This window comes from Manis pentadactyla, chromosome 2, assembly GCF_030020395.1.
Source record: "Manis pentadactyla isolate mManPen7 chromosome 2, mManPen7.hap1, whole genome shotgun sequence".
Classification (NCBI taxonomy): Eukaryota; Metazoa; Chordata; class Mammalia; order Pholidota; family Manidae; genus Manis; species Manis pentadactyla.
Window position 1 is genome coordinate 112000763 of NC_080020.1, and position 13275 is coordinate 112014037.

A 13275-nucleotide genomic window follows, 5' to 3' on the forward strand; every position below is an offset into this window, starting at 1 on the left:
GAGAATGTTCCATGTGCACTTGAGAAGAATGTGTATCCTGCTGCTTTTGGGTGTAGAGTTCTATAGATGTCTATTAGGTCCATCTGTTCTAGTGTGTTGTTCAGTGCCTCTGTGTCCTTACTTATTTTCTGTCTGGTAGATTTGTCCTTTGGAGTGAATGGTGTGTTGAAGTCTCCTAAAATGAATGCATTGCATTCTATTTCCTCCTTTAGTTCTGTTAGTATTTGTTTCACATATGCTGGTGCTCCTGTGTTGGGAGCATATATATTTATAATGGTTGTATCCTCTTGTTCGACTGAGCCCTTTATCATTATGTAATGTCCTTCTTTATCTCTTGTTACTTTCTTTGTTTTGAAGTCTATTTTGTGTGATACTTGTACTGCAACACCTGCTTTTTTCTCCCTATTGTTTGCATGAAATATCTTTTTCTATCCCTTGACTTTTAGTCTGTGCATGTCTTTGGGTTTGAGGTGAGTCTCTTGTAAGCAGCATATAGATGGGTCTTGTTTTTTTATCCGTACAGTGACTCTATGTCTTTTGATTGGTGCATTCAGTCCATTTACATTTAGGGTGATTATTGATAGGTATGTACTTATTGGCATTTCAGGCTTTAGATTTGTGGTTACCAAAGGTTCCAGGTTACTTTTCTTACTATCTGAGAGACTAACTTAACTCCCTTAGTATGCTGTTACAAACACAATCTAAAGGTTCTTTTCTGTTTCTCCTCCTTTTTCTTCCTCCTTCATTCTTTATATATTAGGTACCAAATTCTGTACTTTTTGTCTATCCTTGATTGACTTTGGGGATAGTTAATTTAATTTTGCATTTGCTTCATTATTAGCTGTTCTACTTTATTTACTGTGGTTTTATTACCTCTGGTGACAGCTTTTCAACCTTAGGAACACTTCCATCTATAGCAGTCCCTCCAAAATAGACTGTAGAGATCGTTTGTGGGAGGTAAATTCTCTCAGCTTTTGCTTATCTGGAAATTGTTTAATCCCTCTTTCAAATTTAAATGATAATCTTGCCAGATAAACTAATCTTGGTTCCAGGCCCTTCTGCTTTATGGCATTAAATACATCATGCCAGTCCCTTCTGGCCTGTAAGGTTTCTACTGAGAAGTTTGATGTTAGCCTGATGAGCTTTCCTTTGTATGTGATCTTATTTCTGTCTCTGGCTGCTTTTAACAGTCTGTCCTTATCCTTGATCTTTCCCATTTTAATTACTATGTGTCTTGGTGTTGTCTTCCTTGGGTCCCTTGTGTTGGGAGATCTGTGGATCTCCATGGCCTGAGAGACTATCTCCTTCCCCAGATTGGGGAAGTTTTCAGCAACTACCTCCTCAAGGACACTTTCTATCCCTTTCTCTATCTCTTCTTCTTCTGGTATCCCTATAATGCGAATATTGTTCCACTTGGATTGGTCACATAGTTCTCTCAATATTCTTTTATTCTTAGAGATCCTTTTTTCTCTCTGTGCCTCAGCTTCTTTGTATTCCTCTTCTCTAGTTTCTATTTTATTTATTATCTCCTCCACTGAATCCAACCTGCTTTTATACCTTCCATCGTGCTCTTCAATGATTGGATCTCCGACCTGAATTCATTCCTGAGTTCTTGGATGTCTTTCCATACCTCCATTAGAATGTTGATGATTTTTATTTTGAACTCCCTTTCAGGAAGAGTCCTGATGTCCATATCATTTAAATCTTTCTTGGGAGTTGTATTAATAATTTTACTCTGGACAAGATTCCTTTGGCATTTCATGTTTGTGTATGGCATCCTCTAGTGTCCAGAAGCTCTATTCTGGAGATGCTCAGCCCTGAAGGAATGCCAGGGGTCTCAGGGGAGCAGTACTGGTGCCTGGGGGGAGGAACGAGCTGTTACCTGCCTCCCGGCTACTGTGCCTGTCTCCACTGCCTGAGCCAGTGGGCCGGGCACACAGGCATCAGTTTTTGTTGCAGAGCAGCCGGATGTGGATCCCTGCTTTCTACAAGCAGCCAGAATCCCTGTCTCCCCAGGAACTCTGCCTGTATTAACTTTCCAACCTGGTAGTCATGTGAGTCTCATGAATGCACCATGAAATGTAGGTTTGTGCTCCCAGCGCAGATCTCTGGAGCTAGGTATTCAGCAGTCCCAAGCCTTCCACTCCCTCCGTGTTCCATTTCTCTTCTTACCGTGGGTGAGCTGGGGTGGGGGAAGGGCTCGGGTCTCATGGAGCCTCAGCTCTGGTATGTTACCCCATTTGATGAGGTCTGCTCTTTTCTCCAGGTGTGTGCAGTCTGACGCCATCCTCTCTCCTGTTGCTCTCTCAGGATTAGTTGCGCCAACTGTATTTTCTAATTGTATCCAGTTTTAGGAGGAAGCCTCTGTCTCTCCTCTCACACTGCCATCTTTAATCCAATTTGTGTTTTGTTTTTATTATAGTAAGCAAATTAGCTTTTCCAGAAAGTTAAATGGTTTGTCTAGAAGAAATTTTTTAGTTTCAAAAATAGTTGTTTTCATATTGTGTTTAAGAAAGTTGAAATGGTATATATCAAAAGGGAATAGTTAATCTTTTGATCAATAAACAGTATAATGTCTCCTCCCATTATGGTTTTCATGAGTGCAATTAAGTACCTTTAGAACTGGAATAAATATGGGCCACAATCCATTAACAATCCAGGAACTCTATTCACAATATATGGAATAGATTCTTTACTTTAAGGAAAGTGAGCAAACCTACAGAATCTTAGAATTTGTAATAATTATGAAAATTAAAAAATTTGGTGTTTAGCATCATTTTCTGTGAGAAACTATACCATTAATTAACTTAGAACTGTGTCTCTCGAAATGTACCATGGTTGAGAATCATCTGGAGATCTTTTTAACAAGTGCTGGGCTCCCCCTCAGAGTCTCTGACTCTGGGCTGGGGTTGGATAATCTGCATTTCTGACAGTGTCTCAGGTGTTGTTGAAGATGCTGGTTAGGTGGGACGTGGAAAGCCACTGCCCTTAGTCTATATGAAAACAAAGTTAATTCATTTTTCTGGATAAAGCTAATTTTTTCTAGGTAATAATTGATCAGAGCCTGGGCCTCTAAATTTTAGAAGCCGCATCTATTTTAATGTAAGTAAATAATTTGAAAACTTGCCTGTACTACTGTTCAAATTGATGAAATTGAACAGTAGACACCCAGTTTTGGGTAGCAGAAATGGAAGACACTCCTATAATTTTAAACTTCAAAGAAATCTAAATGCAACTATTAGGTCATCTTACTTAGTAATTCTAAGAAAACTTATTCTGAGATAGAATGAAACATCTTCAGGTTTCCAAGTCAACCTTACTGTTCATTTTATGATTTGTAGTACAAATGTGTAGTCTTTCTTAAATGTCACTTTGTCTTCCTTTCTGGAATAATTTACTTAGGTAAGTCTATAACATGTTTCTCATATGTTTTTTCTCTTAGGAAAATGAAGCTGTTTTTCTTTTGGATGACAAATTCATAAATGAAATCAATTTGCTATCAGGAAGGACGAAGAAGAAAATTCCAAGCCTGCAGCCTTTGTTGAAGGATGTTATTGTCTTAACAACATCCAGTAATGGTTAAGTAGAATGACATTTCAAAAAGCTAGATTAGCTGTATTTTTAAATAATTTGGGGTAATATTAAGGGAAATACTATATTATGTATTGTTTTTCCTTTTTGGAAACAGATGCCTGGCTGGCTGGTGTACTCACAACAGGGGAGCTTTTCCTTTGGAACAAAGATCAAGATTGTTTGAAAACTATACAGGCAACTGAAAAGCCTAAGGAGATGATTAAAGCTGCAGTAGGTGGGAATTTCTAAATTTAAATTGGCTTAACTTGATAAATAGGTAAAGAGGAGAAGGCATTTCCTATTACTATTTTAAAAATACATCTGTATGTGTGTGTGTGTATATAAATATTATATATTTCCTTATATATGTATGCATTTTTTTTGGTGTTTATTTGTGATCAATTCATCTTGAAGAAAAGTCTGCCATGCCTAATATATCTGTGATAACGTGTTCCTAATATCATGTAATAAGTATGTAATAAATATTACACTATTTGAGCTTTTAATTTATTATTAGTGCCTTAGTGTTTTCATACCGAATGGAAACATCATTTAGGTTTCATTTTGTCAGAATAGATTAATTATGAACTTTCTGGGGGGACTTCAGACTTCAGGGGTTTAATTGCTTTTTCTTTCTTTTTTTTTTTTTTAAAAGCAAGCTCTTTAAGGCTATACTTGTATGTATCTGGAAATGGGAAAAGAATTCTGCTTTTAGCTACTTCTGGATGTATATTTCTTTGGGAATATTTGGAATTCAAGAATATCTTATGTTCTAAAAGCCGTTCATTAGTGGGCCAGTGGTCCCAGATCATGCCTGAAGAAGCAGTTTATTTGCCTTCCACTGAAGATAAAGAAGCTGTAGTGCATGCTGTTTTTATAAAAAATGAGGTAAGAATCTAAATCAAACAGAGTTTTATGGAAATTTGAGATCTCAGACTCTTAAGACCAGATATCATTTGTGAAACTATTGGTCAGAGTATGTAATGACATACTGCATCTCTAGTCATCATTACTTGTCATAGTAATTGTGAAATTATTGTGGAAAAGATATTTTTATATTTCTTGGTCACATTTTTAAAAATGTTTGCTAAAAATTGTTTGAACTTAGAGCTTCCTCTCTCTCCCTAGTTTTATTTTTCCCTAGTTTTAAAATATAACGAGTTTTTTAATTTAGAAAGCTAAAACTGGTGATATTAAGTAAGCCATTTAATTTACAGAAAATCACACATTAACTATGCAAAATGTTAAATAGCTGCACAGTACTCTTTATATGTATGGATCAACATTTTATTACCCAATCCACTATTGTTAGAAATTACATTTTAAGTTTTATTATTTTCCTCTACCTACTCTCACCCCCATGGGCAATACCCTAATATAAGTAATATATAACTACAAAAGAAAAGAAAAATAAATATGTAAGAATATTTCCAGTTATAGTGACAGTAAATGACAGTGTTTTAAGAGAATAAGCCACACCTTGATTTCCCATTTGGGACATGACTGGCTTGGAAATAAATTACTTAGTTTTGAGGTTAATAATAAAAATACAAGCAGGATCTCTATATGTTTCATTTATTATTTGTGGTGAGAAATATAAATATATGTTTTATATGTGTTGATCTATTTTCAGAGTAACTATATACTATATATTAAATTTACCCACAGTTATTTGGAGACTGCTGCTTGTGCTCATTTACCTTTTATTCTGGGGAATTCCTGAAGTTAGCATTTCTAGCAATTCGGTGGCATGAGAATGTATGTATACCTAGAAGGTGAGTTTAATGTTTCCTTTCTATCCTTTTTAAAATGTTATTATCTTTTGCCCCATAAATAACATAATAAGGTTAATAAGTGAAATGTTAATTTCAATTTCTGAGACTTCCTATAAGTATTGCTGTTTCTTTAGTTTTCATTTTTAAATGTGTACTCTAGAAAGTTTTATTTCTCTCCTTGGAATTGAGAATATGTAAAAGGTAAGTCAGTCTATAGTCTTACTTATTTTAAGATTAAGAAAATAAACTATTTTGGAAAGCAATTCGGTTGAATTTTAGAAGAGACATAACTTACTTGAATTTACAGTTGTACATTTAAAATTTTCAAGTGTTTTTTTTTAAATTAAAAATAGTTTTATTCTAAAAAACCCAATAAAAAGAATGCATTAAAAGAACATAATGCTTAAGATTTAGTAAAATAGTGTGATTTTTTTTGTTTTCTGTTTATTTTCTTTATAGTTTTTGTGCTATTTTATTAAGATGTAATAAAGTAAAAGAACAAATCTTAAATGTACAACTAGATGGGCTTTGATAAATATACATGTGTGAAACCATCCTCATATCAAATACAGGACATTGCCACTATTCTAAAAATCCCCTCTTCTCTATGTGTTTACCTGTAAAAATGTTTGTAGTAATGTAGAAATATGTGTATCTAAACCTTTCATGAAAGCAGATATATTTGGGGTTTGCTAAAGAACATGCCATTACTAACAAAATTTTATTGAGCTTGTTGAACTGGCAACTGTTCTTTTGTGCCCTGGATGAAACTTCTGAACAGTTGCTAAGAGGCCCTCTAATATATGTACACATGTAAGAACTTAGTTGGGCCTTTTAATTTTTTGTAATGAACTATATAATAATTTAAAAGTTATATTACTTCATGTTTCCAATTATTTCATTACTTTCTTAGATCACTGCAATACCATGTTCATTGGGCACAACAGGACTGCCTTCTGTGCAGTCTAATTCCTAAATGTGAGTCCATAAAATCAAGAGGAGCTCTGATTTCTGCCTTTTCACGAGATGGCCTTACCTTGGCAGTGACTCTTAATCAGAAAGACCCAAAGGTCAGTAAATGTAATCTGTCTCAGAAGTAACCTAGAAGAGAGTGTTTAGTCCACTTTTGAGATTTTTTTCCCCCTGATACGACATTATGTTTTTTAAATTGGTGTTTTCTGATCCACCTTAACATTGTGGATGGGTAGTTATTTAAATTAGCTGCCATAATTTAAAGAACTTGGCCTTCAGAAGTGAAAATAGAGGGTAAGGGAAATGGAAGAAAGAAGGACAAGGTACTAACTGATGTTCTTAAAATGTAGTGTAAAACAGAGATGAGTTTTAGGTGGTCAGTATTGCCTTGCTGTTAGGAAAGACTCCTTAGATAGTTTATCTTTAATCTAATCTAATAATAGATCTCTAGGTCTCCTGAATTATAATGATCCAACTAAAACAAGTTTAATGGTTTTATTGTCCTTTTTTTTTTCTTTATAGGCAACTCAGATATTACTAATTAACACACGGAATTTTGTTACTCTCTGTGGTAGCCTTAAAGGATGTAGTAATAAGAATCCTTTCGTTCCAGCTACACTTATCAGGTAAGAACTCTTTTTTAATTCTAAATAGTGTTTTTCTTTTCTTTTCCAATTGTTCAATAAGTATAAGGCTCTGGTAATTCAATAGGTATCTAAATAGGTATTTAGAGAGATAATACAACTTACTTTCAGCATTGTGCTTGACAGATTCTAAAAATTGATTTATGTAAGGAAGCCTTAATTACTTCAAAGAAGGGTCTGGTAGGATGGAAGATAAATGAACATGTTTTCCTTTCTCTTGTATATATTTCTATGTTTTCTCGGGAGGAGTGGAATTGTGACTGGGTGGAAAAATAATTGGGCTTAAAGAGAGGCTGAAATGAAAAAACCTGCATTGGGAAGACCATTACCTACTCAGGGAGGCTGAGACCTTTTGAACAAAGTTGGCATTCTCTGCAGATGGGTCAATAGTAACATAAGTGGTGATTCTGGAAGGCACATGAGCTACCACCAGGACCTATGTGGGGTTATAGAATAGGAATAATTCCTCTTGGACCTTCTAATTTCCTTTTCTGAGCACTTCTCTATACTGTTCTCTGAATTTCCAGAGTTTTCAAGTCCATCCAGCCTTGCCTCTTCATTTTCTTTCCCTTCCCCAAAGTTCCTTTCTATAAGTATTACTGGTCTCAGTTCGATAGTCTCTGACTTAATGGTGCTCATCACACATGAGGAGGAGCTACCTTTTGTCCCTATAAAACGTTAATTATTACTAGATAATTGAGAGTAGTGACTACAGTTTTGGGAAAAAGGGGTCTGCTGCTGAGTGGAACTCTAGCAGGCTGCAGAAAGGAAAGGCATGATATTCATCTTTAAATCTCTCAGATTTTATTTGTGGACACCAATAGGATTAAAAGTTCTAATTAAAATGGGAATGATTTTAGCTTTTAGCTTAACTCTTTTAGGCAGTATTTTCATCTTACGGTTTGCTTATGAATCTAAATTTCTAATTGGTATGTTGTATCAAGTAAGTGTTTGAGCGAACCCCTTTTTTACCTTTTCTTCTGGGAGGTGAAATACACAAAAAAGTATGTGTCAAAATTGCCTACTATTCATTCATTCTTTTGCCCTTATTTTTTGAAATGTCTTACTCTGTTTGACCATTGTATTGTCAGAGACATTGTAGAAGTCCTTTCTAAATGTATTTATTATCTTGCTTTTTCTAGGTCCTACTGGGTGGGTGATATCAGCTGGACTCATGATAGTCTTTTTCTGGCTTGTGTGTTAAAGCGTGGCTCCCTGGTTTTATTGACATGCCAAGGTGTATTGCTAACATTGATTACATTTGGTTGCTCTATAGAATTTGGGCCAGCAGAATTTATTCCTCTTCACCCACTAATAACATATAGGTGAGACATTTGAGTTGTTTAAATTTGTTTACAGAAATATTTTCTCTCTTGGTATTACTTCACTATGTGTGTGGTTTTTTAAAAATAATTTCATCTTTCAAATTGTCTTATTCTTTCTTTGAGTCTGTCATCTCAATACCTGCTTCTTACTTATAGTTTTCTTCTGTTTCTTTTTGTGGCTTAATCCTGGTGAAAATTTTACATTTGACTATGTAAGTATAAGTTATTTAAATGTTCAGTAGCACTAAAAAGTTGATCTTCTTTGCTATAAAGGCTCATAAAAATGTGAAATATCCTTGTTTTAAAAGAAGAGCACTTAACTAAATTAATAACACAAAATTAACTTGGATTTATCTACTTTTTTTCCCAAAGGGAAAAAGTTGTGCATGAATAGAAAACTTTAGAATTTGGCCATATTTTAATTTTTAACTGTGAGATGAGATAGCAGTTTGTCTTTGGAGTCAGACAGAAAAGATTGAAATCTTGGTTCTTTTACTTATTAGTTGTGTGACTTTATGTAAGTTATTTTTTAAGCTTTTATTTTTTTTACTGTGAAATGAAGACAATAATTGTCTCTTAGGGCTGTGGGAAAAAAGTAAGATAATAATAATTATATATCACTTAGCACAGTTCTGACATAAAGTAAGAGCTCAGTAAATATTTACACAAAGGAAATGAGGGGTGTGTCCTTGATAATATTTAGCAAAAAGTGATGTATAATTTTTAGCAGTAGAAAATTGTAATGGAAAAATTTGTCACTTTCTGCATGAAAGTATTTTTTCCTTCTTTCTTAGAGTCTGATTCATAATTGACATGAATTTCCTTTAAAGTAAACATTTTGAACTTTTCAAAATAGATTGCTTTTTCTAATAACAAAAGTAATACATATTCATTATTTTAAAAAATCAAAAACTGAGTTATGTAGAAAGACTCGTATAATCCTATTCCTTAGAGATAACAATTATTAACATTTTAGTGTGTCATCTAAATTAAAAGTATGTATAACATTTGTAATCACTACAGTATTAGCTTCTTTTTTAAAACAAAATAATTTATATGATATATACTGTTTACTATTTTGCTTTTTTGATTTACCAATATATCTTATATATCTTTCCAGGAAGTCATTTTTGAGTGGTTCTATGGATTTCTGTGGTGTATACATTCTATAGAACCACTCAAAAATGACTTCATGGAAAGATAGATAATATATATATGTTAACCAGTCTCTTATTGTTGACCATTTGGCTAATAAAATCTATATTTAAATAATTTCCTAACCAGAAAAAAATTATAATACATTTTGATTATTTGTCCCCTTTATAAAGCCCCAAAGTTAGTAAGCAATGATATTAAATAATCAGAATCAGGTATACCACCATAACAATAAATAAGTACATTTATTTGTAAACTTGGTCAAATTTAATCTTAAGATGATATAATTTTACTCACTACCATCCTTTCAAATGTCTTAGTTTCTTCTTCTTAATAACAAGTGTACTCACAGCTCATTAATTATAGTCTTATATTTAAATATATGGTAAGAAGGAAAGTTAACTATTTAACTCTTTAATAGTAAAAATGAACTGCCTTAATTCTTTTTTGAAATAGTGTATATAAAGCCAGATCAAAAATGAAATAGAGTAAATACCACAATTCAGAGAAAATTTAAAACACGTAAATCCATGTATTAGTCACTTATGTTCACCTTTAACATTTTTGTGTTTAATTTGCTTGCTTTTTCCTCATTCTGTAACTCTTAGTTGTTTTGCTTTTTCTTTGGAATAATATGATTGTTTCCTTTAAAATTTTTCTTTTACTAATTCTTGAATTTTGATGTTTGTTTGCTAGACCACAGCAGTTTACATTGCAAGATTCAAATAATCCTGTAGATTCATCAGCTTCTGATAGAGATCCTATGAGACAAAGATTTTCTATAAAAGCACACTCACGGTTACCCTACCTCATTATTTCTGATGGATACATGATCACAACCCTTCGATTGCTTGATAACCTGTCTCCTTTAGTATTCATGAGATCCCTGCTACTTGATTCAACCCAGAGGCTTGAGAAAATATACCAAAGTGTGATATTGTCTAAGGTATAGTACTTTTTGATATTATTAGAAAAGTTGGCTTTTTAGTCTTTTCAAATTTAAGACTGTACTGACAGTAATGTCCTTGGATTGCATACAGTTTTCCATTTTTAGTTGCTTGTAATGGAATTTTGCATAAAATTTTGCTCTTAGAAATCTTTTATCTTTTATTCTGTAGCCAAAATACAAAGGATTGAACTTGCAGTCACTGGATTCTCTAAGGTCTAGTCTGTTAAAACACCAAGGAAATCAAAGTTCAACTGATTCTACTGTCCCCAGGTTCTTGCAGTCAGAAGAAACAATGAAGTTAAATGGAAAAATAGTAGACTTTCAGGTATTTAGTAGCAGTGTTTTATTTACTTTAAATAGTTACATATTGACCTTATTCCAAGAGACATATTTTGTTTTTTTCTTGTTACAGGGATGAAACATTTGAGAAGACCAAAGTAATTCTACTTGTAAAGTATTAAATAATATTAATTATAATTTTTTTCACTCATGTTTTAGGATTTTGAAGCAGAAGAAACTAATGAAGGAAAACACTTTTCAAACAACTTACTCTCTTTTTGGAACCAAAAAAATGATCAATTGTTTAGTAGTGCTACAGAGGGAAAATTGGAATTTGCTTCCATGTTTGATACAATACATGCAAAGGATAATACCGAGGAGACAGATAGAACTATTACAGAACTGGATTATGTCCAGAAAAATCTCCTTGCAGCATGGACTATAGGAATTTCAAAAAAAGTAACAGAAAGAAGTTCAATGTTAAATTACACAGTGGTTTGTATCACTCATTTTTTCTACATTCTTCAGTTTATAAAATGTCCCTTTCCCAAACTTGATCCTTTTTTAATCAAAAGCCCAAGATATAATACATGGGTACTTTGTATCTTTCAACTTTTTCATCAGTGTTTATCAATTCAGTATTGGGATATGGGATACAAACAAGATATGGGACATTTGGTAAAGCTGACATCAAATACAATAAAGCTTTTGCTGACTCAGCAACAACAGGGTCAGTTATTCTCAGAGAAGCTTTTAGCCTGTTTTCATTTACTCAGAATGGTAGCTGATAATTTAAATGACATATACAATCTTCAGCCTGAAGTTATTTCTGCATCAGTTGATGGAAGTAGAACAGCAAATCAAGACTCATTGGTGATACCCATTTTTCAAATGTTTCAAGATAGTGGTTCTCAGGAAGACTCTTCTTGGAACTCATCTTTCATGATTCATCCTCAAGCAGTAAATCTTGTTCAACAGCCAGGACACAGGTATAATTGCTTTGATGTTAGGATACCATCAGCATTATAGATTTTTTCCTTTTTAAAAAAATCAAATACAGTTCCCATACTGTAAAATTCACCATTATAAAGTGAATATTTCAGTGATTTTTAGTATAGTCAGAAGGTTGTAGAAACTATCAGCACTAATTTCAGAATGTTTTTATCACCATTTGCACTCAGCATTATAGAGTTTACATCATTTAAAAATATTTTAGGATTATGCCAAATATTCAGCATACATAATTTATTAGTCCTGGGCAACCATCATACTTTTAGAAGATTTTGGATTAGGTAAACACTATAGAAAAATGACCATGGCTACATAAAATATTTGTGAAGATTTAAAAAATATATTATGAATTTTTTTGATCAGTGGACTTTGTGCTATATTTAAATCTGATCAGTTTGTATATATGTTATTTTATATCAGTGAAGAATACAGGCAAAATAAAAAAGTCAAAGAGGCTATACTTATTCTTATTCCTAGTCTGAATTTGGTTCTGATGATTACCTAATTTTTTGTGCAGATTGATTGTTCTCTGGAGAGTATTGTACAAAAAAACTTTATGGTATCAAATGCAGTTGGGCCGAAGAGTTCCTGAAGGTGATAGACAGTTAACTGAAAAGATGACTCATGAAGCATCTACTGTCCAGTCCCTGTTATGTCATATACAAGCTAGCTTACAGACTGCTGGAGTTCAATTGAACCAAACCTTAGAACTTAAATCCACCAATGGTCAGTATCTTCTAAACAATTTCTAACTCCATGAATAAGCAATATAGTTAACTGGGCATTTTATTAATTGGTTACAATTATTTGTTTTATAAAATAATTTCTGGCTGAGTGTATCTACTGAATTTTAAAACAAAGTAAATTTTTATAAAGTAATGTCATTAACTAATTGTTGGTTAAAAACTTTGTAGGTGAGGAGTATTTCCTGTTAGGATCATATGAAAAATCTGTTCATTTGTGGAAGAAAGCTCTACAAGAAATCCAAGACAAAGGTAGGGGAGTGTTAAAAAATATTTGCCATAAAATTGGTTGGAATATATTTTAGCATGCTGTAGAGTATTGTATTATAAGTATTAATGATTATTAAAGTAATTTGATATTTCTGAGTGCTCACAATTTTATAATGCTGAAATAGAATATATATTGTAGGCACCTTGACTGTCAGAACTACTTGCTTAAATTTATTCTTAGTACTTATTTTAAGTTAGATTTAGAATTTGTAGCACCATTAATTTTTTTCTATATTTATATAGAATATCTATGTTCTGTATCTATAGCCTAATCTATAGATAAGGTTCCTTCTGCCCTTTTCTTGGTTAGTGATAGAACCTGTGATTGATTATTGATGGAGAAAAAAAATGAGGTTTAGACCCTAAATAAAATAATGTGGTCATACAGAGGGACTGAAAGTATCTAAATGAGAAACTGTGGGTCAAATATTTTACCACCTTCTTACAGGTTAGAGAGAACTAAGGCTTTCTGCCCTTAAGTAATTCAACTTTAAGAATTTCCTGTGAGTTAGACTTACTGTTGGGTTAAGCATGGGCTACATGGAGTTTTTGATGAAAATATAGAGGTATGGCTTCTAG

General features: G+C 33.0%; 1 protein-coding gene across 6 annotated transcripts in view; it reads left to right on the forward strand.

The window, feature by feature from the left end:
- The window catches only part of CPLANE1 (ciliogenesis and planar polarity effector complex subunit 1), a 202807-nt gene that overhangs the window by 14521 nt on the left and 175011 nt on the right, over positions 1–13275 (forward strand). For all 6 annotated transcript variants that reach the window (XR_008995195.1, XR_008995199.1, XM_057495746.1 and 3 more), the window contains exons 3-14: positions 3443–3578; positions 3689–3808; positions 4229–4461; positions 5242–5348; positions 6262–6418; positions 6843–6946; positions 8107–8289; positions 10141–10390; positions 10563–10718; positions 10892–11661; positions 12201–12409; positions 12598–12678. Coding sequence is in view for 4 of the 6 variants with exons in the window: in XM_057495746.1 (XP_057351729.1) it covers positions 3443–3578; positions 3689–3808; positions 4229–4461; positions 5242–5348; positions 6262–6418; positions 6843–6946; positions 8107–8289; positions 10141–10390; positions 10563–10718; positions 10892–11661; positions 12201–12409; positions 12598–12678 (2506 nt within the window). In the remaining 2 variants the exon portion in view is untranslated. The remainder of the gene's footprint in view (positions 1–3442; positions 3579–3688; positions 3809–4228; positions 4462–5241; positions 5349–6261; positions 6419–6842; positions 6947–8106; positions 8290–10140; positions 10391–10562; positions 10719–10891; positions 11662–12200; positions 12410–12597; positions 12679–13275) is intronic.